At 44.5% G+C, this 25,805-nt stretch overlaps 1 protein-coding gene across 1 annotated transcript; it reads left to right on the forward strand.

Annotated features, from left to right (window-relative positions):
- The first annotated feature begins 2,778 nt into the window (after positions 1-2,778).
- PDE6B (phosphodiesterase 6B) lies at positions 2,779-25,755 on the forward strand. Its single transcript, XM_054185384.1, has 23 exons — positions 2,779-3,009; positions 3,300-3,984; positions 6,332-6,484; positions 6,805-6,894; positions 9,329-9,469; positions 10,532-10,606; positions 10,697-10,761; positions 11,811-11,877; positions 12,024-12,071; positions 12,253-12,402; positions 13,395-13,538; positions 14,137-14,202; positions 14,819-14,965; positions 16,369-16,476; positions 17,450-17,559; positions 18,540-18,627; positions 19,209-19,309; positions 20,837-20,944; positions 21,701-21,764; positions 23,067-23,141; positions 23,825-23,908; positions 24,191-24,347; positions 25,317-25,755. The coding sequence occupies exons 2-23, from the start codon at positions 3,574-3,576 to the stop codon at positions 25,373-25,375; spliced, it is 2,511 nt and encodes an 836-aa protein (XP_054041359.1). The 5' UTR covers positions 2,779-3,009; positions 3,300-3,573; the 3' UTR covers positions 25,376-25,755.
- Positions 25,756-25,805: the final 50 nt, after the last annotated feature.

Here is a 25,805-nt window from a genome sequence, read left to right on the forward strand (position 1 = left end):
TTTTCCCACTGTCTTCCCAGTAACATGTCTGTTTAGTACAACTTGGCATAGTCTGTTACACAATGGAAGGTTCATCCTAATGGTTGTACACCTCCTTCTGCCTGGTAGTGTTGACACATGTTCAGCCTGTGATAAGCCCAGATAGTGACTCATCCCAATGAATTCACCAAGTGACTGTTCTCCACATAGGTAGGGCTTTCGATGCACCCTTGGTGAGTTCCAGTCCTCTTCTCCTGTATACACCTGTCTGCAATTGGGTTTTAAGATGGTGCTCAAACACATTTACAGACACCTGACCACGGCTCATACGCTGGCTTAATATGCGTTTTTCCACCTATCAGTGGAAATAGTGAGATTCTCTACATCTAAGACAGCCTCTGCAGAGAATCCTACTCAAGAAGTTCTTACATCTCATTAGTGAGCTAGTAACAATGACTCTTCATTTTACAAATAAATTTACCACCACCTTTTAACTATTTCATCTAAGCCCTCACGTTAAGAGACAGAATATCTTGCATGTCATTTCACAGAATGGTTTCTCCTTTGCACACTTCTATTTCACAGAATCCTCATGAGTCAAGAGCTGTGACTGTTGTTACTTTCCTCCTGTCCACAGACCTCTCACTCTGGCATGGAGCTGGTATGACACAGTTTGCTCTTGGCAAAAATACAGTCTGTTACTTATATCCTCTAGTTATTTACAGAAACATGTTTGTTCCGGCATTTTCTTAGAAGCTAGGTTTAAAGCGATCTGTTGTGGAATTCTACATTTCTTCCCTTTTCCTCTTTTGCTGAAAGAATCATTACATCTACTTTTTCCCAGCATTTCAGAACCTCAGAAGATCCTCCATAAATTGTCCGAAAAAGCCATTAACAGTTCAGAGATTACGTCACACAACTCTCTAAGCACCCCGGTCCTTCAATACTTTCCTTGATATTCCTACTTTTTGCAATATGATAACAGAAAATGCTCATTGCCCTTCATGTTCCTCATTTAGTCTTATTTTGGATCTTGACCTTTCTGACTTTCCATTTTTACTTGTTCATGGTATTTTTATACTCATCTTCAATAATTTCACCATGCTTACACACTTTCTGTCTGTTTTTCTCTTGCTTAAGTTTAATAAGAGCACATAATTTACAAAACGGCATGGTTTTTTCCAGTTTCAAACTCTTATTTCATGGTCCCTCTCACCTAAACTGTCTCCCACCTTCAACTTCTCAGCTAGTTCTTTCCTTTGCCTCCAGTCAAACCCAAAGAAAATTTCCTCTTGCTCTTTCTGCAACACTTGGTACCAATAAAACTGCTGCAATGTGCAAGACCTTGCTGCACAGCCTGCAACCTGAGGCATTGCCATTACTACAATGTCAGGCAATCAAAATTCCCCACTGTCACCAAGTACTGTGCTTGGGACTAGTCCTGTTTGTTGCTCATGAAATGCTTTCATCCACCCCTATTCTAGAGACCTGGACCCCCACTATCTTAGTGCTGAGCAGGTCATTGTCCCTCCATTAGAACATGGATGTTGGAGGCAGTGTATGCTCCCCTGGCACACATCACCTCCTCCGAGTATTCTTGAGCAATAATTCTATTTTAATATCCTGACTATGAGAATTTCCTGAGCGAGTCTCTGCCACACTAGCATAAAGGCATCTAAGACATTCAACTAGTTGACTCAACAACTTTCCTACTACATCTCCAGTGATCCAGTGAATAAAAAATTAGAAGGGGACAGGAGAAAATGGAATTATAAGTAATAAATTTGTAGACCTTTGTCTTGTTTTCCACTGTTGTACCTGCAATCTTCTCTCTTAACTCCTTTCCCCTATACTCATAGAATCATTAGAATGGCTAGAGTTGGAAAGGGCCTTGAAGATCATCTAGTTCCAACCCCCCTGCCCTGGGCAGGGACACCTGCCACTAGACCAGGTTGCTCAAAGCCCCATCCAGCCTGGCCTTGAACACTTCCAGGGATGGGGCATCCACAACTTCTCTGGGCAACCTATTCCAGTGTCTCACCACATTCACAGTAAAGAATTTCTTCCTAATATCTAATCTAACAGTACCCTCTTTCAGTTTTAAACCATTACCCCTCATCCTACCACTGCACTCCCTGATAAAGAGCCCCTCCCCATCTTTCCTGCAGGCCCCCTTGTACTCCCATGCCTTTGTGTGAGGGTTTTCACCTCCTGTTTCAGGGCTGGACACAGATGGATCAGCAGCTCAGTGTTCTGTCCTCCCTCCTGATGAGAGCCAAGGTGTTCCGCACCTGTCCTCCTTCTGAGCCCCCAACTCACCTGCATAAGCATTTCTAACAGTGCCACCACAGGTCCTTCTCTGGTCACCCTCCTGCCAGGCACCCACATTCACATTTTGGCTGGTTTGCACCACTCCTGGCAGTAGTGCCAATGCTCACAGTGATGGACCTTTACTCCTTAAGCAGGTGAGCCTTGGTTATCTTCCAGCAACATGGTGGATGGGACTTACCCCTATTCCTCACTGATGAAAACCATTGTGCGTTGTTTAATTCCCCTGAAGACTAGTGGCCTATGTGCCATTTTCCCTCCCAGCATGGCCCTGACCCTCACCTGCTGTTTGTACAGCATCCTGACTTCATTGGTGTGAAAAAACTTCTGTCCCTCACAGCCATAATTCCCACTCTTTCTCCACTGATCATGAGGAGGGAAATTTTTCTGCCTTCCTGGATAGGTTTTTTTGGTTTTTTTGCTTATTTGTTTGTTTGTGGGGTTTTTTTTTCTCTCTGCAGGGCTTCCCATGATTCATCAGGATGTTTCAACCCAGCCAACCCAACCTGAAGCTCTACAGATTCCTTCCTAAAGGGATGCCACTAAGAGGAACATTTTCATCTCCTGTTTCTTAGTGCCAAGAAGAAAAGGCCAGAAACCTTGCAAATTCAGTTCAAATCCCTGACTAAAACATTCAGGATTGGTGCTTCCATTTGAGAACAGCCCTTACAGCAGCAGATAAAGGACCATGCAGTAGTAGAGGTAGCCTCACTATTTTTGTTATGACCACTGTGTTTTTTTGTGAACGATGCACTTCCTACTACTGCAGAGAGCTGGGAGAGCAGAAATAATAAGATGCTCACCTTGTTAGCCAAGGATTAGGCCCAAGCAGTATATATTTAATTAGACTTTAAAGAGCTTATTTCAATATTAGGAGGTGCAGTTCTTCCCTGTTGCTGCTGCCTCAATATAATTGTTTCAGTGTCCTGCCCATCAAGAGAAAGGAGAGTGTTTTCAGATATTGTAGATACTTCATTTTTGTTTGCATTTAGATTAAGAAGAAGAAAGTTGTCCCAAAGCTCTTGTAGAGGTCATCTAATCTGTTTGGTTGAGAAGATCTGTCCTCCCACTGACTCACCTTCGGCAGTATAAAGGAATACCTCTTCCTGATGACAAGCTCTCTTTGCAGTGTTACCTCACCCTTGATCATTCTAGAAGCAACATCTTCTCTTACAAAAATTTAGGAACCGCATCAGAAATAAGAGTGCTGTTTGCATAGACCGCATTTTTGGACTACTACCTACCACAAGACCCAGGGCATTCACGATGAGCATTAGTGAAGACGACGTGGAGAAGTTTCTTGATGGCAACCCCACTTTTGCCAAGCAGTATTTTGAGAAGAAACTAAGAACAGAGTCCTGGGATAGCAATGAGACTGAAATCCTTTTTGAGTTGATCCAAGACATGCAAGAAAGCATCAACATGGAGAAAGTTGTTTTCAAGACCTTGAGAAGAATCAGGTCCCTTATTCACGCTGACCGCTGTAGTCTTTTCATGTACAGGCAGAGAAATGGCACGCCTGAACTGGCAACAAGGCTTTTCAACATCCAAGAGGGAAGCACCCTGGAGGAATGCCTGGTCTCTCCAGACTGCGAGATTGTCTATCCGTTGGACCTAGGCATTGTGGGCTACGTTGCACAGACCAAGAAAACCATGAACATCAAGGATGTCAGTCAGGTAGGTTTGCCATTTATTCATTCACTCGGTAGAAGAAAGGCTCGCGTGCTTACTAGTCCAAACGGGTCGAGGTAGCAGCGCAACGTGGTGCTTGGTCAAACCTTTTGCAGTTTAATAATAGCTGTGTGTTGGACAAAGAAAGAACCAGTAGCAAGTCTGTAAGTTGCTTCCAATTTAATTTATGGAATGAGGTGAAGCTAAGCATATTAATTACACTAGGCGTTAATGCCTGCAAACAAGTGCACTGTCCCATCTTGCCTGTCTAATTTAAAAAAAAATATATAAAAATCACGTACAGTTCAGCAGAGAAGAGACAGTGAGGTACAGTCAGATCTGCACTGAACGCACATGGAATTTTCCACACCCATTTATATTTCATGAGTAATTGGCAAAGAGAGAGAAATCCTTTACAGTGAGTCCAGAAAGTGTTTTCCACCACAAATGACATTTGAAAATGTTTGCTGTCTGATGAAGCTTGGGCCAAGGGCACTTTGAGGCATTTTTATCAACCAGAGGGAGCGTACCTCAGAGCAGGTGAGTTAACTGCACCTGTATGCAGGTCGTCTTCATCAGAAGCAGCAAGAGACAAACTTTGACCGAAAAACCTCTTTCAGCTAACACTGCACACTGCAATGCCAGGAGGCATCTAAGGAATTTTAATGTTTTATTTTTATGTCTTCATGACAATATTTACCCCCCATACTCCTGGGTTGAATCATGTGAACCAGAATGGCAGCAGTAACAATCCGCTTGTTCTAATCATAGATATAAAACTAAAATCCATGTGACCTAAATATGGCATTTGGGATTACTTCATCTATTGTTTGCTAGTTACAAAGAGACCATCTGTGTATCCATCCATTTGTTGTTCAATATAAACATATCCAAATGCTTCAGGAAAAACTTCCTTGCCCTCCACAGATCATGCTGAGACATTGATTTGGTTTTGCAATGACTTTTTTTTTCTTTTTTTTTTTTCGGGGGGAGGAGGGGGCTTGAGCAGGGCAGGAGGAAGCATCATAATGTGTTTTTTTAAAAACTCTCTGGCTTCAGACATTTCTGCAATATGGAAGGATCTCGGTGCTGTGAGCCAAGTGCTGCACTCCAACAGTGGTGCTTTCAGGCATTGCCATAGGCAATTCCTCTGAAGGAGACCCAGAGACAGGATGCTTGGTCTACCCCAATTGGCAGGGAAGGCCAGCACTGGGGGAGGTGTGGAGAGAAGGTCCGTTGGGGAGTGGTTCTAGTGATTATTCTTTCTAGTGCAGCCTTCTGAATATGATCAGAGCTAAGGGGCTTTTTCTAAGCCAAGGAGAAGAACCTGTAGTTGACTCGTTATTCAGCTGAGCAGGGAAAAGATCTTGGGTCAACAAGACCATCCCTGCGCTCCCTATTGGCAGGTGACGATCGTGTTAATAAGGCCCTTATGGACCATCAGCCTTTCTCTCACTACCCTTTCTCTGCTTTGTTTTCTTTTGGGGTGGGGGGACAGTGACATTCACATAAGGAAGAACTGGACGAGTTCCCTTTGTGCTGGCCCTACAGCATGACCTAGCACTCTCCCAGTGATTTGAATGGTGATTCCCTCACGGGGAACTCCCTGGGCAGCCCCGTCCATAGCGGTACTATCTGCACATTGCAACTGCTGCCAAAAAGCTCCTGGGGCAGAAGCAGGGGGGTCATTCTCAGGGGCAGGGGGAAAGTGCCAGGAACCACACACCGCTGGTGCCAGCTGCATCTGCCATTGGGATACTTTCCCTATCATCTACCATCCTATGCACAAAGGCTGAGCAACAGGGAGAGAATGCCTAGCAGAATGTTTTTGAGAGAAATGGGGCGTAAATGGCTTCATGGAGACTACAAGCTGACAGCAGCTTAAGGTCCCAGGCAAAAGCAGAAGAAAAATGAGGATAAGTGAACTTCCCAGTGACTGTACCAGACAGCACTGGTTTATAAACTGTGGCTGCACAGTGCTGCATGGTAACTGGCTGTACCCACTTCACAGTGTTAACAAGAAGGTGGAGGAACTGTGAAGGATGTCAATGACCTGAGAATTACCAGTGGACAGCCTCCTTGTTCTGACAGCGTTTGACATGTTAAAGCTTTTGATTTGCAAGATCTTTGCAAAACGTGAAAAAGTGCACATGTTGCAGTCAGAAAACACAGCCATTTCTCTTGATATCACTTGTATATTGTCAAATTTTCTGCTAATTCCTTTCTCTTCCTTAATAGTTTTTTAAGCAAAACTTTCTTCAGACAGCTTACTTTGAGAGGCCATGCTTTAATTTTGTTCTAATACTGCAAACGTTGTGGAAAATGCTTAATTTGTAAATTCTCTATTGAACAGTGTGCCCAGTTCAGTCCATTTGTTGATGAGCTCACCGACTACACCACAAAAAGCATCCTTGCGACACCCATCTTGAATGGCAAAGATTTAGTTGCTGTCATTTCGGCTATTAATAAGCTGAACGGCCCACACTTCACCAGCTCTGATGAAACAGTAAGTGGTCAGTAGTTCAGTTTCTATCAAGCAGTTGTTGCTTCTGCCATGTAACACAGACTCTTCTACATTAGGGATCTGCTTTAGTGAAGCTCAACCAGTGCAAATTTCCCTACAGGGGAGAAGAGGCTTATTATGAAGATACTTATCTCAGAAACCTTTCAGGGAAGTTACAGTGGGATAAGCCTCATCTCACGCCAGTGCAAAACAAAGCATTTGTCCAGGGGAATTACCATGACGTTGCTAAAGGGGTGTTATGAAACCCAGTATACACGAGGCTGCTACTGCATTCATCTCAATCTCACTGTTTGCCTTTTCAGCTTTTTCTGAAGTACCTGAATTTTGCCTCCTTGAACTTGAAAATTTATCACTTGAGTTATCTTCACAATTGTGAGACTCGAAGAGGCCAGGTAAGACTGAAAATGCAGATTGGTCTGTATCTCAAAATCAAATGAGTGCATTCTTCTGATTTCAAAGGTGTGGCTGATCTACTTCAGAGATTTGTGCCTGAGGAGTGGAAATAAAAAGGTGCCCTCATCTGCTTTCAGACACTGCTTCTTCCCTAGAGTCCTTCATTAGTCTCTCTTCCTGCAGCTGTTGGCAAAACTGCTTCAGCAGGACTGAGCTCCAGATGTTTTGTTGAACTCAGGCTATGAAACCCTCCCGGGGCATTTAACCACTTTAGCCAGGTACACCAAGAGATTTCCCAAAACTATTAAGAAAGTGGTATTTTTTCCTTATCTGCTTATTAAAAAACGCTGCAGAATTTCTTCTTAGTGCCAGTAAAATGATTCTTATATGCCTGTTGCATTGGCCTCTGTCAATAGAAATGGACATAGGTGAGGGTTTTAGGGTGCTCTGAATCGAAACAATTCAACCACTATTCTTTTCCATGACTTGGGTTATGAAAGGACTCTCAAATTTATTTGGATTTATGTGAATCCATGCAATCACTTTCTGCAGCAGACAACTGGTTGTCTTTGAAGAGGACATGCAATTGCATCTATGCTTCATGGCAGCCATGCTCTTTATCTCCAGTGGGGGTTCCCCTGGGGGATAAATGCCTGTTTCAGCAAAAATGCATGCAGAATGAAAGTTTATTTTAGAAGCTTTGGGACAGCACTTATACTTACTAATTCATTATCTCATGTGCTTCACCTAATTTTTTCACTAATCAAAAATATGAACGATGATGATACATCTATCATCTAGGTGATACAGCCATCTAGCAATGCTGAGTAATTCAACTAAAGTAGAACTGGCAAGGGTTTATTCCTGTTGAGGTCTTAGCAGTAGGACTGGGGGAGGTAAGGAATGGGCTAGAAGACAAAGTGGAGACCCAGGAGGTGGGAGGCCTAATTTGTCCCACAGGATGGCCTGGTCTGGGGCTGCACCCAGGGGTTCTCTGTTCATGTATCACTGCTGCATCAGCAGGTCCCACAGAAAGGGAGGAAAGCAAGAATGAGATGCAGGACACACTACTAGTTCTACCAATAGTTCAAATGTCAGACCTCTGGCCATCTAGATCTAACAGTCTGTGCGAGAGTTAATGTTGTTCACTGTGTTAGACTTAAAAGTACCAAAGTACAGAGTGAGCAAATGACATTCTCAAAAGTGGTCTAGGATTTTAATATTGCAAATCCCAACTGCAAAGACTGTGGGATACTGTAAGTAAAATGGCTTGTGCAAAGACAGATCAGTCCACTTGTGCTCAGATACTGTGTAAGAGTCTTATTAGAAGACCACATAGCACGTTTTGCCCAACTTCTTTATATCATTCCATGGATTGTCCATTCTTCAGGTGTTTCTTCAGTCCTCCTCACTGGGCTTGTGGCTTTCAGCATTACTTATTGCATGCTGTAAAATGCCAAAAAGAAACCATTGCTCATTTTCCTCTAATGGTTTGTATGACAACACCACTGTCCTATCTGAGGGATGCTCAGAGGCCAGTGACATTGAACACCTCAGACTTTATAGGAGTGGCAGAGTTGTCCCAGTTTATGGATTAGAAAGAGAGACTGATGCAGCTCAGAATTGTCAAAAATACCTACGAATGCCCATTGAAGAGGTGAGACACACCTTGCTGGTTGTGGCCATGTGACAGTACTTCTTGTTCAAAGTACAGGTCCAGTCAGCTTCAGGTAGCAGCTCTCAGTGCTTCTGAAGCACTGCTCCTCATGTCTCCCAGGCTCAGAAAGCAAAGCACACACACTCAGGTACAGGCACACACGCACTAGCTAAGCTGGACAATTGTTTAGATGGCTTCCTTACCATTTCAGAGAAAATTAAGTTCTCCATTAGACCCACAAAGCCTCTCCTTGTGCCACCAGAAATACTTACCTAATTCACTGCATAACCCCTCTTTTTACAAATGAAACAGCCCAATAGCAGCAGCTTTCTTAAGGATACATCTGCAGGGCACAGGATGGCAAAAATAATCATAGGCTGATGTGCACGCAAAGCAGCTGTGCAAAGGCTTTGAGGAAAATGTTAATTCGTATATTTCCAACTCCAGCCTTCACAATTTGCAACATATTTGGTGTTAACTGTTTTTGGATGCAAGATTTTACTTATGGGTACCTGGCACTACTACTTTTTTGTGCTATATTTGTAAGACTGGACTTTTACATTGCATTCTATGATGACTCTTCCTCAGAGAGCATCTTTCCCTAGTAATTCCCAGTGTGAATAAGCAATGCTTTTACATTTTGCGGTATAGGTCGCTATTGCACCTTTCAGGAACTGTAGTATAAAAACTCAGTCCTCTCCTTGTTACTCCAAGCACATTTGGGAAGCCCACCACTCAAGGAGAGGCTATGTTCACATTTGGATTTTATCCTGCAGGTGCTGTTGTGGTCAGCTAATAAGGTTTTCGAGGAACTGACAGACATTGAGAGGCAGTTCCACAAGGCTTTTTACACAGTGAGAGCATACCTGAACTGCGACCGGTACTCAGTAGGTCTCCTGGACATGACGAAGCAGAAGGTGAGTGTTCGCGCGTGTGCTGTACATCTTTCTGCATTGCTGCTATCCAGTGAGGGGTGATGCGTGGAGGCAAGTTTTACTGGGGCAGCTGAAGTGCAAGCTAGCTTTGAGTCATTATTCCTGCTTTAGTTGCCAGTTTTTGTTCTACTGTGCAAATGAAGAGCCTGGGATAAAGAAAAGGGAGGGAGAAGGAAGAGCTTATCACTGGAATGGGACTGACAAAAGAGCCAGAGTCTGGGAAGAAAAAGGAAAAGGCAAAAGTGCCTGACCGTGGCAATCCTTGTCAAAGCCTGCGACATAGGCACATCCTCACAGCGTATGGATATCAAAAGCATAGTGAGATACCTGTGGAAACCCCTAGCAACAAAGCAGACACCTTTTTCAAGGGCTCATCCATGTGTACGTTGTGCGGGATTTTAGGTGAAATTTGGCTTCATGAAAATAAGCTGACAGGAGCTAAGTTACTTCTGCAGCTCTGAGTTGGTCTGATTGTTTGCACCTGTGGCAAGCTTTGTGTGGGGGTTATACAGCATCCTTGTCATAGGAGCCCTGCTTTATTCCATGGTCGGCCTGACTGAGGCTACCATGAACTTTGATCTCCACTGTGTTGCCAGAGCCTTTATAGCATGCTGTTTTGTGAAGAGATGTATTAAAAGATCATTATGTGCTAAAGACAGTTTAACCAGCATTATAATGTAGCCTAAGAAAAACAAAAGAAAAAAAATCTTTCGCTTTAGCAAGCTAGCAAGTAGATGAGCCCTATGGTCACATAATGAACACATAAAATATTGCCAGAGACATATGCTCTGTGAGTACAGCCTGTCCGCTGAATGAAGCAGCATCCTGTGTATAGGCAGTATATGACCATATACAGCCATATAATGCAACTGACACTTCCCGATTTAGATACACCGTTCTGCCATCTAGTATTGAACTAGTCTTGTTATTTCATGCCTTGTTTACACAGTACCAAAACCAGCACGTTAGAGCAGTGGTTACTTTGAGGTCCAAGGCAGAATGTATTTTTTTACTCTAAAAATACTTCTTTCATTTTAAAACCAGGAATTCTTTGACCTGTGGCCAGTCCTGCTGGGAGAAGTTCCCCCCTACTCAGGACCTCGCACCCCAGATGGCAGGGTACGTGAGAAACAGACTTCTTAAACTCTCTCTTGTCTGGATGGATTGCCTCACCATTAATTTTAACACCATCCTTCTTTTTATTCATAGGAAATAGTCTTTTACAAGGTCATTGATTATATATTACATGGAAAAGAAGACATTAAAGTCATCCCGTAAGTGCCCACTTTCTGTATGTAGGTACTGGCAGGGAGTGTAGCTAAAACCAAGGTTCCCCATGATTTAAAGATATTCATGAGGAGATAAGCAAAGGACTGGTAGAAGACTGAGAAAGAGAGCCAGAATACAAGTTGGTCCTTCCACTCACATTTCTGCAGGGCAAAGATTTCCTCCAGGACATTGGCATCCTGGCTTGCAAGTCAGGCTCCAAAAGCCACTGCAACCAGTGATTCTTTTTAGATGCAGAAGTGAACTGCCTCGACTGCCTGCAGTTTTGCCACTCTTCTTGCCAGGCTGAGGCATCGCTCCTCCTTGGTGCCTTCCTTGTGTCAGCGGGTGAGCTCATCCCAGTTGTCCTTGTGTTGAGACACCTGCTGTCCCAGTCCTTCCTCTCACCCCCCTGCTACCCTCCAGACCTCTCACAGTCCCTCCTGCTCCCTTGCTTCTCTCTTATCCTTCAGTCACTGACCCCATCTGAAGGCTACTTCTGGCCTTTCGTCCTCTCTCGACACCACACTGAGACTCCCTCTTTCTGAAAACCACCCTCTCTTCTTGCCACTGGAATTTTCAGAGGAGCCTTGAGCACCTTGGACAAATGTGGCATAAGAGGAGTTTCACCCAGTTCTAGTCACACAGCTTTGCATCAGTGCAAGTGCTACAAGAAGGGCCCCCATTGCTTAGGTACAGCAGTGTCCAAAACTTCAGGCTGGGCAGACATTCTTATCCAGGAATTTTCTTTTACCTTTCTGTGCCTACGGTCTGAAACACAGTCCCCACTCCCAGGAATGACTTTTTCTTAAGTCTCTGCTGACGATGATATTTCATGAATTATTCTGTATTGAATCCTTGAAGGAAAAGTATTCACTTCTGTAAAAAACTGTTGCTTGCACACATGGGTCCCTTGAAAGTAACAGGACTGTTTAGTAATTTAAGTTGAAACATATAAACGTGGATTGTGCAACCAGCTGGATACTTTTCAGCCCCATGATCATTCTTCAACCAACACATATCCTTAATTTCCTTTATGCATTTTTCTTTCATCCAGAAATCCTACCCCAGATCACTGGGCACTAGTTACTGGACTGCCAACCTATGTGGCTGAAAGTGGATTTGTAAGTACTTAACTTAGGCGTCATCAAGGCTTTCTGAGATGAAGTCATATTAATGCTGCTGTTTCACCAATTCAGTTTTTTTGTTTTGGTATTTAAAATTCTTATTGCCTGTATTGTAAAACTTTTTCTTTTGTGTGATCCCCTAGATTTGCAACATTATGAATGCTGCTGCAGATGAGATGTTTAAATTTCAGGTACCGTGAAAACTTCCAGTCCCATCAAGGATTCTACTTAGTTTGCAGAAATGTAATTTAGTGTCAATATTAGGCATATAAATATTTCTTTAGCCTGTAGTCTTGCTGTAAAATGGGAGTGCTGGTGTATTTAGAAAACACATTAAGTACATGGTGTCTTTCTGCTTGCTATTGCTTCAAGGAAGGTCCTCTAGATGAGTCAGGATGGACTATCAAAAATGTTCTGTCCATGCCAATAGTCAACAAAAAGGAAGAAATTGTTGGTGTTGTCACATTCTATAACAGAAAAGATGGGAAACCATTTGACGAACAGGACGAGACCCTCATGGAGGTATGGTTTCTTGCTGTGGCTGGAAGTAGTTCATATGATTAAGAGAGGTCACAACTGCTCACTGTACACCTGCAAAGCATCCCCTAGTGTTTTGTAGCTAAGTAAGTTTCTTTGTTGCTTGTAGAAGTGTTATGCATCAGCTTGAAAGCTTTGAAAGGAATTATATGAACTATTGGGCCTTTTCAGTCTTGGAAACCCAGCTGTGTTCACATCATTTTTTTTTGGCATTCTTGGATTGGACACCTAGCCATGAGCAGCTACGAAGTACTAACGTGACCATTCTGACTATGTTCATGTACAAGACAGATGGCTCACCCTGGCTGGGCAGCTCCCTCAAGAAATTACATGGAAACCGCCTGTGTAGCTAAGATCTATTGAATCTACCAACAGCAGCTGTAATTAAAGAACTTGCTGCTTAGAAATGCCTCTATGCTAGTTTCAATTCAATATAGGCACTCAGCTCTTGGCACCTGTCCTCAATCAGAACGTTTGCTGAAATAGACTTTTCTTATCAAACAAAAAGACCGCGGGGAAAAAAAAATCAGTTTGAGTTGTCCACTGGACAGCACACAAGTTGAGAGCAAACACAGGGTGTGAGTAAACACATGTGAAAGGTGATTAGACCACCTTGTTGTCCCTTGATACGAGGGTTCCTGACCTCCTGTCACCGTTGTGACACCAGCCTTTCCACAGGCAAGGAACACTTGCCACAACACAGAAATAACTTTCCTTATGCTGAACTGGAGAGAGGGTCCTCAAACCTCCACAGCATGGATGCTCTGGAGGCCTAGGCTGATTCAACAGCTGGGCAGCTGCTCTGCTGAGAAGCAAGTAGTGATTTGGAGCAAACACCCTGTTGCTCATTGCTAGACTTGTGGCCAAAGCAGAGCTTGTGTTTCTCTAAAAACATATCATGCAGTGTTATACTTCTGTGTCTTTGAGGAATAGTTGGTTTAGTTATTTCACCATTTCCTTCTTTTCCCCTCACCAAGTCCTTGACACAGTTTCTGGGCTGGTCTGTACTCAACACAGACACGTATGATAAGATGAACAAGCTGGAGAACCGGAAGGACATTGCTCAGGATATGGTGCTCTACCACGTGAAATGTGACAAAGATGAAATCCAGGAAATTCTGGTAATGCCTCACAACATGCAGCACACCCCCAAATGTACTGGCCTGGCCCATGACTAACAGCACAGACACAGGTCTCTCATCCCACAGAAATGCTTCCAGACACCTCAGTGTGGGGGCAGCATCTGGGGCTGCACAGTGCAGATCTACTGCACAGTGGCAGAACAAGTCTTTTTTTTGACCCTGTAGTCTGCCCTCCACCTCCACACGCTGCCATGCAGTGTCCTTTCTAATTTCCTCAGAAACAGACAGCCCCAGAGGTAGACTCATGCAGGTGCTACTCAGGGCAGGGCTGTAGGGGTGGAAGAGGAGCTGATTTATTCCCTAAAACCTCCCTAGAGCAGAGGATGTGGAGTCAGAGGGCCCAGCTGGGACACTGGTTCTAGAGGGGCATTTGCAAGTGGGGGAAACATGAATCAAAATCAATGAGAGGGAGAATATTTTTACCAGGGAGAATGGGTTGAAAGACCAGAAATACAACTAAGATCCAGGAAGAAAACACAGTTTTCATGTTAGAGCTGGCCTGGATTGCCCTAAAGCTGCACTGTGCAAAGTCCAGTGGTGTTCGATTGTCAGTTTAACATGTCCATGCTCTTTACAGCCAACACGAGAAAAGCTGGGAAAGGAGCCAAGTGAGTGTGAGGAAGAGGAGCTGGCAAGCATCCTGGTAAGAGCAATAAACCACTGGAATGGACAGACCTGGCAAGCAAATATTGCCTGGGTGGACGAGGTTCCCAGTGCGGGCACACCAGTACACATCGACAGGGCACCTGGTGAAGGGTGAAGGCCAAGCACACCCTGCCCTCCTCTGCTGTGGGAGTCTGAGGTTGTTATCAGGTGACAGCGAATGCCTTCCCCCGCTCCCAGGGAGTACCTGCTCTCTGCCACTTCTTCTCAAAGGGTTCAAAGTCCATCTGGAACACACATCAGTCACCTTGACTTGTCACACATTTTGTTCTCTGGAGTCAATATGGAGGGCTATAAGTCTTCCCCTTTAAGAGCTGTCAAGTTTGGAGTCTCCAAACTGTATCAACTCAACAAGAAAAGCGCTTAACAGGAAACAAGCAATATTTCTTGCGCTTGACCAAACATACCCTCCCCTTTCCCCTGCTAACGAGATTACCATGAAAAGCTGCATTTCAGTCTATTTATGGGTTATATTCTACAAGGAAAAGATCCCAGCAGCATCAGACTGTTAAATTTTTGTTAAGCAAAAGCCATTCCAGGTGTTTCTAGGGATGGCATAAGTAACACAGCAACAAAACGTCCCACCTCTCTTACAGAAAGAAGAACTCCCAGGGCCCACAAAGTTTGAAATCTATGAGTTCAGGTTCTCCGATTTTGACTGCACCGAGCTAGAACTGGTGAAGTGCGGCATTCAGATGTACTACGAGCTCGGCGTGGTGAAAAAGTTCCAGATCCCACAGGAGGTAGGGGCTGGCAACACTTGGGGGCTCCCATCTCGGGTGGCCAGCAGACTTGACGTGTGGCTGGGGTCCCCGTGCGTGGCCTGCGCAGCTTACTGAGTGGGGACATGGAGGTCTGTGCTCACGGGGTGTCGCAGGGAGAGGAGCATGTGCCCCCAGGCCCCTCACCCCGTTGAGGGCAGGGAACCCCCTCTCAGCCCAGTCTCTACATGCCTGTGCGCACGTTTTGTTTGCTAGCATGTACCCTACGACTTTCGGCCAACATATGCTGAAACCCACACCAGCAGGTCCCTCTGCCCCTTTTCCCACCTTTCAAACATGGTCGTGCCTTCATTTGGTGCAGTTTGTTCCAACTTCCCGACTGCTGGCGACAGGAGTGGTGTGACCCCGTGGGAACAAGGGCCCCCACAGCCCCTGATGTGCATTCACGGCTTTTGCCGTAGCCCAAGCCCCCTGAAGGACTTGTGAAACCCGCGTTTCAGCCGCTCTGCGGCTCACCAAGGGGTTTCTCCGCACATCATGTGAGGTGTATTTCCATCTAGCGGGATCCGGGCGTAACTGCAGGAAGGGTTTTCACCCTGGAAACACGGGCGGTGAAGCAGGAGGGAAGCGAAGGGCTCGGAATGGGATTTACTTCTGTGCTTCTTACTTACAGCACGTCAATGTCAAAAAGTATTCAAAATATATACTCTGGAACACCTAACCCCTAACACAGGTGTGAAAAGCAGTCATTCTTTGCTGCCGCTCTGAGCAGTTGGGATTGTAAAAAATGAATACTTATCCATAATTAATTTGCTCTCTAATGAGAAAACCTATATAGCTACAAGAAGCAGTACACATGGAGAAGTAGAATGCAGAGGGAAAAAACCGTTTGCAATATTTTGTAATATTGTAATATTTTAAGTGATATAAACACCACCCATCTCTGTATCCATGGAGCCGTATCTCTTGAAGAGAGATATCAGCGTTAGTAAATCACAAGACGTGGGAGGGATAAATCTTACAGGTGACAACACAGAGAAACACAGAAATTCAATAAATTCACAAACAGCAGGATGAAATCTCTTTTCCTCTACACATTGCTGTTTCTTGTTTCGCACCCAGGCATTTCTGTGATTTTATTTTTCTTTAAAAAACAAAAACAAACAAACAAACAAACAAAAAAGAGAAAGATATTGGAAAGCAGAGAGCTATATTTTAGTGTCTCCTTTAGCTCTCCACTAGGCTTTTCTATAATACCACCATCAAGGACGCCTGATGATATTACAGCTTCTGATTCCTTTCTGGGGCCACCTCTGTAAAGCTGATCAGAACCTCATTCATGACTTTGGTACATGGCCTTTATTGCAAGAGCAACAGGCAGCAGCTTCGTCACACAAACTAACATCCTCTTCCCTAATTTGCAGGTTCTGGTAAGGTTTGTGTACTCCGTCAGCAAAGGTTACCGTAAGATAACTTATCACAACTGGCGTCATGGCTTCAATGTTGCACAGACCATGTTCACGCTCCTGATGGTAAGGTAACACCACTCCAGTTAATTCGGTGTCATGGTTTTATTTACAGGAGGTCTTCTGTTGCACCCTGGAGATCTGCAGGGCTCCCTTTGAATCCTGGTGTAGGATAAGAGTCTGTTACTCCTAGCACAGGTCCTGCTAACTTGCCTTAAGTGACAATCCTTGCATTACACTTAAAGCCACGAATGGAGTGCTTTAATTCTCATAGGTACAGATGCGTATGTTGTTGAATAGCCTCCAGGTTAAATCCTTCTGCAGGGCAGGGGAGAGAGACTACAAGACTTCCCTTCCTCCAATAGTTCCTGACAGTAAAAGCCAGGCTGAAATTATCTGGCTGGGATGGAGACAACCTCACGTTTTCGACGTCCGGGCAGGACAGGCACAGGTCTAAGTCTATTGCCAGTGTGAACGTGGAAAGTAACATTTCTCACAGGGACTCAGGGCAACATGTGTCCCAGCCAGAACTAAAGGTGTCAGACTGCTGCTCCACACCTGGTATGGACCAGCACCAGGCCCCAGGGCTGATGGTATGGCCCACACAGCAGCAGAATTATGCCTACCACCCCCAGACAATCCTTTGGATGATTCAGCTTGGAGACCCCATTGCCCCCATTGCCCAGAAAGATGCAGAGCCCTGTTGCAAAGTGCTGTGTGGCCAGTGACTGGAGGGGTGCTTATGAGGAGCCGAGTGTCTCTAGCGCACAAGGATGCTATAGCAGTGGGTAGCCAACGTTGCAGGTGGGCATCAAGCACATATGCATGACACACATGCCTACACAAGCCTGAAACATTTCATTTACAGCTTCTTCACCATTTTAACCTAAGTGTACTGTGTATTGCGTTTAGCTTCACAAGTATTTTCGGTTCTCCTGGGCTGTTTCAGTGAGGAGATCCCCAGCACAGAGCAGTCACAGCTCAGTGCCTTTTCCTGTAAGAGATACTAACAGACAACATGCAAATTCTCACCCTCCAGACTGGCAAACTGAAGCGTTACTACACAGACCTCGAAGCCCTTGCAATGGTAACTGCTGCTCTGTGCCATGATATTGACCACAGGGGAACCAACAACCTTTACCAAATGAAGTAAGCACTTTCCTACCACTTCAGGCCACTTACTGTCACTCTCGCAGGGAGTGGGATCAGGCTGTGATCACACCAGCTCCAGTATGCCTCTGTTTTATACACACGGGTAACAACCCTCTGTTGCAATTAACCTTGCTTTTCAGCTTGCTACGGCGCTTGGGCTTATGCTTTGACCAGTGGGGACACTGAAATTTTTGTGGTGCTCTGTGGGGCTTTCTCTACCTACTAGCAAACCTCCTTTGGTTAGAGCAAGACTCTATGTTACCATTACAGGTAGCACAGGCATTTAGTAGTTTGAGTATCATAGGAGACTCAGGATGCCACCAGGAGCATCCTGAACATAAGCAGCCTACTTTTTGCTGGAAGGTATCTATGGAAAAAGCTCCATGCATGGCACTGCCCTCACCATCTGCAGAAACAAAGCACCTATGAGGGTGCTGCTCTCAGTAGGTAGTTTATAGCTACAGAAAGACAGTTGCATGATTTCATGGGCCAGTCAAGCCCCTGCTGCTCACTTAAAGTAGCTCTTCTGCAATGCGCGCTGGCTGTACTGTCTCACTGTTTTCTGGAGCTTCGCAAGAATGTAAGTGAAGCTGGCTGGTGTTTTGGATGCAAGAGGGTCTTACTTTTCAGCTAGGAAAGTGTCCAAGTACTGCTGATTTTACAGTTCCTGTTGATGGATATCAACATGTAGTTATTCAGGAATTAAACAAGCTTACTATGCTAAGTAGTAACTGCCCAGTCCTAAACAGCATTTTGGGTGAAATTTGTAGTTGAAGACTGTTTTATACAGTGTCCAAATGGTTATAAGCAGTGTCACAAAAGTCTTTTACTGGACGGAACTCATTAGCTATTAAAAATACTACTCTTAAGCCTTTTAAAATGAGTTGAACTTGTGTGTGACAAAGTTAAATATAAAATGGGACACTTCTTTTTATTCTTAAGTGCTGCACTAACATCTTTTTCTTTTATGCAACCAGATCTCAAAATCCGTTAGCTAAGCTTCATGGATCCTCAATTTTAGAGAGACATCACTTGGAATTTGGAAAATTCTTGCTTTCTGAAGAGGTTGGTAATGAACTGTAATGTAAGGACATGAACAATTTACTTTGAGGGAACTTGTTGCTTTTTCCACAACAACAGAGCTGTCAGCACAAGGCCTTTCTCTGCTTTGGGTATCTGAGGAACTGCGGCTGCCTCATTCCCCAAGTACTCTGTGTTCACCCGGGACCAAAACACATAGGCTTCCTAAATGCATGACTTGGTTTCTTCAGAAGCCATATCGTTATCCTCATAGGAATGTGTCAAATACAGGATTGTCCTTCTGTAGCCCCCCTGACAGGGCGGAGGCTGACACGCTCCCCCAGCTCACTTCTCATTTCAGGCAAATTCACAGTGGGGCCAGGGGACGTGGTTTGGGCACACGCTGTGCAACAAGCTTCGGGGCGTTGCCCCTGTTCAGTGAACAAAAAGGGAGACTAGGCACCAACATATGGTGAATGGGGCTCACAACCCTTGCACCTTAGGGCAGCAAGCTGAAGCTATTTAAAAAAAAAAAAAAGGCAAGCACTTTTGAGAAAGTGACATGGCCAGCAACTCACAACAACACAGTGCCTGCATTTTGCAGCTCCCTTTCCTTTGCCTTCCAGTCGCTGAATATATGCCAGAACCTCAACCGCAGACAGCACGAGCACATGATTCACCTGATGGACATTGCCATTATAGCGACAGACCTGGCACTCTACTTCAAGTAAGTCGCTCATGTCCACTGTGTGTGAAGGGCAGAAAGCAGCTGGTGCTTTACAAAGGCAAAACGTGATGCTTTGCTCTGAGAGCCACTACGCCACTCTGTGTGGCAGTCCTTTTCCCAGACACTGCCTCTGGGAGGCTGCCTTCAATACTGACATCAGAGCTGGTGGGGACAACTCAAATCATTCAAAAAAATTTTGAACTTTTACTCATTAGATCCCATACATGACTTTTTAACCCTCTATTTCCAATAAGGCAGTGCTATATGATCCCTTAACAGAAAGAGATGCCTGATGTGATGGCATTTTTTTACCTAGCACTTCAGCACTAAAAATAGTCATAAATGGTGAATGTCCTGGCCAGGGCTACATTAACTTCTCTGGGAGAGCAGCACAACCCAAATAATAAGTGGTCCATTGTAGGTGAATATCCAGTTCACAATCTGTTTCACACCCAAAGGCCAAAAATGACAAATACCTTGGAGCAGCATGCACTGACTTCCTTAGACATCAAGCTGGAATTCAACAACATGTTAATTAGCATATTAATATGAACCTAATGAGCTTTCAAAATGTGCTTTCAAAATACAGTGCCGAGACCAGAGACTGCTTCTGTGTTTTGCGCTGAAGAATGATTATGTGAGATACTCAAAACCTGCCTGGATGCATTCCTGTCCATCCCGCTCTAGGTGAACCTGCTTTGGAAGGGGGGTTGGACTAGATGGTCTCCCAAGGCCTCTTCCAACCCCTACCATTCTGTGATTCTGTGAACTATAAACAGTTCACAAAAGGGGAATATGAGGGAAGGTGCAATACCCAGTCCTCTGACTCTGGAGGTAGGGTGGCTATATAGGAGCAGACACCACTACTTCCTTAGCAGGTGGCAACAAGCCAGTCTTTGCCCTCCTTGGTCCATGGTCTGCAAGCTACAGCTTGACTGAGATTAACCCAGGCAAAATGATATAGACAGAACATGTATGCAAGTCGCTTTGTGGATCTGGCCTAAATGTCTTCTCCACTAGCATTGAAGCAGCAGATTTTTCCACATTTCATGCTGCTCAGAACATGGGTGTGTTGTGTATTCCCAGAAATCCTACATATATTTAGGTATATAAATAAGGTTAACAAGGTCAGACTAAGTATCTAAAGCCAGATATATTTACAAATACTCCAGCCAGCTGTAGGTTTCTGAAGCTTGCTTAACATTCAGGGAAAAAGACTTCTTTTGCTGACAACAAAGCTGGAAGCATTTCTCAGTTGAGATAACTTGCAGTAGCTCATACTTTCAAGTTTTTGCTCATGTCTCAGCACTATACTTATTTTTAAGTCATTTACAATAGTTTCCTCTACTGAAGAGAGGCGGGCGATGATGCTTGGTTTTGTTGAAGGCTTCCTTGAGGACCTAAATGCCAGGACAGTAATTACTGGAAACCCTTCTGGAAGGATTATCAAGAGAAGGATCAGCCATCTGTTTTTAACACTTTTGTTTGCTTGTTTTGGAGCTTTTTCTTTTTTTCCCCCCCTCAAAGAAAGAGAACAATGTTTCAAAAGATCGTTGACGAGTCGAAGACCTACGATAACGTGACTGCCTGGACTGAATACCTGTCCCTGGAGTCAACAAAAAAAGAGGTTGTCATGTGAGTAATCAGCTCTGGAAAGGTTAGTGATGTGGTCACCCGGTGAGAGCTCCCAGAATATGCCTTGAGCTGCACTTTGTGCAAAATCATCAACATGGGATACATTACTGTCCGCTCAATAGAAGCAGGGAAAAAGCAGGGGAAAAAAGCTTAAAGTGATTTTTCATCCAGCTAAGTGACTGTTTTTGGAGTGTTATTCTGGTGTTATTCCTAACAAGATGCAGGCTCCCTTCTGGCCATAAACTCTTACCAGACCACCCTGTAGGCCACAAGCAGCAGCAGGCTGCAATGGCAGATCTACAGGAATCCAGTCCATCAGTTGTTCTTCCCAGTGGCTACCGATCTGAGTTGCACAATGCTGCTGTTGTCACTGGACAGACACTTTGCAGAACGCTTTGCACGAGCGATGAAGTGCACCAGCAGTCTCGTTGCATTCTGCACTGTTACACCTCCACGAGGGAGCCAAAGATGCTACTCCAAAGTCAAGAAGTGCAGCCCAGTAATGACTAAAGCAGCAAATCTCCTAGTGCCAGAAGCAAGCAGTTCCTTAGCATAAATCCATTTTAACCAAGAGCGCAATCCTTGATGAATGTCCCAGTCAGAGCCAAGGCTGTTACAGCAACCCGTCTTTCTTTATCTGTCACTTCAGCAGGGATTGGGGGACACCTGACACAGTACTGGGGCATGAGCATCCTGAGCCTGGAAGAGGTAGGGTGCAGGTTGTAGAGAAGAAACTAATTTCTTTCCTGTTTTTAGGGCCATGATGATGACTGCCTGTGATTTGTCAGCAATCACAAAGCCTTGGGAAGTCCAGAGTAAGGTCAGGTGCTTGATATATTGTTAGATTTCTCTAGCTTATACTTTAAAGTAATGCAATTTCTTAAGTTGCTGTCGTGGTTTAACACCAGCTGGCACCAAGTACCATGCAGCTGCTCACTCTCTACCCCCCAATAGGGTAGGGAGTAGAGGGAGAAAAAGGAGGAAAAAAAACACTTAATGGATTGAGATAAAGACAGTTTAATGGAACAGAAATGGAAGAGAAAAATAGCAATAATAATAATGGTAAAAGAATATACAAAATAAAGTGATACAACACAAGTCAGTCTCACCACCCAATGATCAGCTGCCCAGCCTGTCCTGGGCAGCAATTGCAGATCCCTGCCCCCTGGCCAACCCCCATTTATATACTAGTTAATATACTGAGCATGGCGTCTATGGTATGGAATATTCCTTTGGACAGCTTGTCCTGTCTATGCTCCCTCTCACCTTCTATGGAATGATGAGTCAGACCTTGACTTGGTGTAAACATTACTTAGCAACATCTAAAACAATATGTGTTATCAGCATCATGGGGGTTGGACTAGATGACCTTTAAAGGTCCCTTCCAACCCAACACATTCCATGATTCTATAATTCCAAAACACAGCAGCTACTAGGAAGAAAATTAGCTCTACCCCAACTGAAACCAGGACAGATGAATCAAATTCTCCTACCAAAACAACTTTAGAATAACTATGGTTTTGATGGATAAACCAATCTTTTAGATTATAGTTGTGAATTCTGTAGAAAATTCATGGTTACCAAAAAATAAAAGAAAAAAAAACCCAGGTATTTAGCTTCTTGGGTTATAGTGAGTTTTTTTGCATGTAACATACGGGTTGTTTTTTTTACAGCATACCTGCTGTTTGCTCAGTTGTTTGATATCCTTTAGGAATTCTTTCATGATCTGTACTTGAGCAGTACAAAATTTAAAAGAGGATAAAAGAAATCAAACACACCTTCCTGTTCGGCATGGAGAAAGGACAACTGAGAAAATTGTAATAGCCAGGCACAACTGTGACCAAGGGGCAAATCCTTGAGGGGGACATGTTGGAAACATTTCTTAATAGATGAGCTGTGGAATAATGAGCTCCAGTGCAATAAGGTTTTTGAGCTGTCACTACAGGGGTGCAATCCTGTTGCCACTGCTGCCCTTCCCCGGAGAAATGCTGGGGCTGGGGTTGGACATGAAGCAAAGGAGGGACTAGAAGTGAGATTTGCTTCATGTTTGAGAACTGAAGCGCATCAAGTTATAAAGCCGAAATCAGTGCTAACTTTTCTTTCTCCCTCCTTGGCAATGCAGGTAGCTCTCCTGGTAGCAGCTGAGTTCTGGGAGCAAGGAGACTTAGAAATACAGGTCCTTCAGCAACAGCCTATTGTAAGTACAATGCTGGAGACAGACAGTTCAGTTCAGACTGCAAGTCTCAGCAGAGACTTACTACATGCAATGCTGCTCTCAGAGCACTGTGAGTCTTCCTGAAATAACTGTGCCTGCCAAAGTCTGTTGGAAAAGTGGGTACTAACACAGCATTTCTTAACGTATTTTTTTCTGCTATAATAAAAAATACTTGAACTTGGCATTGAAAGAGCCAAGAGACATTCCTTGATGCGGCCTCCACCTGTGTGGCTTGGGCTTTCTTTAAGTAGGCTTTCATACACTCCCTCTACCCACAGAGGCACCAGGAATGATACAGTAACCAGCAAGGCCTTGTAAGAATATACTTTCATGTTATGTTTTAGAAAATTGAAAACCTCTTCAGCACTTTATAACATGAACCTTATTTCAGGTACCAGGTTGAAGGTGCAAAGGAAAAGCTCTCTGTCCTCCTCCCCATCCATAGACACTGAAAGACCTGTCTAAAATTTTTGTTACAATGGCAAAAGAAACGAGCCCATTTGACTCCTCTGCAGCAGAGGGAGAGGGCTGTGATGTACAGCTTTTATGGATGGCATGGCAGAACTGCCAGGCTGACACAACAAGGCAGTTTTGGGGAGAAAATAGAGGTGTGTTTTTCAATGAAGTGTTCTCCTAAATTGTGGTGAACTTGTGTCCTCTCACAGCCCATGATGGACCGGAGGAAAGCTGCTGAGCTTCCAAAGCTTCAAGTGGGTTTCATCGACTTTGTGTGCACGTTTGTCTATAAGGTAAGCAGAGTGCACCCTTGCGCATCCCATCCTTCTCAACAGGGGTTCAAATCCCAGGGAAGTGAGTCCCAGTGCAGTAATGCCAGTCATGGGGAGAGGGACAGGTAGAGGTGACAACAGCTGCCCCTCTCTGGGGCATTGCAGCATAGTCCTTCTTTGTGCTGTTAATGCTTTCCCTGCATGCACCAGCCTGGGAGGTGAAGTGTCAGGGTCCATGTGGGGGCTGTGATGAACAAACACTGCCTCTGCACTGTGTTGTGCTGACGGGTGTGTTTTGGTTAGGAATTTTCCCGTTTCCACGAGGAAATTCAGCCTATGCTTGATGGCCTGCTGAACAACAGAAACGAGTGGAAGACCCGTGCTGATGAGTACGATGCAAAAATGAAAGCTCTGGAGGAGGAAAAGAAAAAAGAGGAAGAGAAGATGGCTGCAATGAAAGGTCAGAAACAATATTTAGCTTTTCATTCCTAGCCCCAAGACATACTTATCCGATACTCTCCCAGGTCTGCACCAGGCTTTGCTGACATGACAGAGAGTCAGATGCCCAGAATAAGTTCCCTCAGTCTTGCTCCACTGGCAAGGTTGAAGACACCTTGACTTCACAACCTGACACAGTGACAGGCTGTCGAAAAAGGCCACCTGCTCAAATGCCCAGGAGCTAATGCTTGAGAAACTAGTGAGACTACATTCAGCACGAGCGCCCGTGCAGCTGGGGACAGTCCTTTGCAGTATAGGTCTGTCCCTGCAAAAGGGCAGGGAGACATCCCTTTGTACACAGGGGCTGTGGCCCATGCGCTGTCCCACAGGCCACAAAGCAGAAGGAGTTAAGAAAAGCTAACACACTCCTAGTGAGAACACTTGTGGAATTACATTTAATCCCATTTCTATCCCAGAGTAGGTACTACCTGGAAGCAAGCAGCAGTAGTAGCACCTATTAGCAATTTATTTTGCTCAAATCCATTTTTGTTCCTCTGTGGGCTCTGCCTTGGTAGCACTGAAATCCCATCAGCTGCACTGGGCATTGGGTGAGGACTTGTTTCATAGCCTGAGGATTTGTTTGACTCTCAGAAGGCTCTCCTGGCCTCTCCCGGCCTCTCCCAAGTGCCTGAGCAAACATCCATCAGAACTTGGTGCCTCCACTCCACAGAGGCTGCACCTGAAGTATCCTTTTGTTCCAAACTGGACGCAAATACCAACAGCCCATGGGGTGGATGTTCCTCAACTCTAAAACTCTAAAACACCCTCTCCAAGCAACCTCACATGTACAATAACTTTGCACAGCAGACAGCTCTAGATATGGGTACTATGACCTATTGATAACTGGGTAACTTAAAAGTGCTAAAAAACTCTTGTAATGACCGAGAAGGACATTTATGACTCTAATTCTGTGTTTCTTTTTATATGGCAGATGGAATAACCTGTAACGGAGGAACAGCTCCAGCTTCCAAAACCTGTAGCATACTTTAGACCTATTATCAATGCAATATATGCCACCCAAAATGGGAATGCCCATGCTTTTTAAAAAAAAAAAGTAATATCATGGCATACAAATACATTCCTAATTGGACTGTTCTGCTAATTAGGCTTATGATCAACCAGGGAAGGGCTAGATCTCGTTTGCCTTAATTGCATCTCTTCCTGATGGTGAGGAGCCAGTTCTGTCCTGTCTCTTGTTCCATTTAATGCACCTGACATCAGATGGCATATGGCAAGTCAGAACAATATTTGCCCCAATAAATCAGGTTGCATGACTATGGAAGAGCATTTCTGCTGCACTGAAACACTTCTGACTCCAAAGCTGATGGGGTCAATTGAATTCATACCCTGCTCCATACGACCCCACATGATTGACAACGTATGCAATCATAGCCCGCAGAGTAGAAAACTGAAAAAGAGC

Source organism: Rissa tridactyla, chromosome Z (assembly GCF_028500815.1).
Source record: "Rissa tridactyla isolate bRisTri1 chromosome Z, bRisTri1.patW.cur.20221130, whole genome shotgun sequence".
In the NCBI taxonomy this organism is placed as follows: Eukaryota; Metazoa; Chordata; class Aves; order Charadriiformes; family Laridae; genus Rissa; species Rissa tridactyla.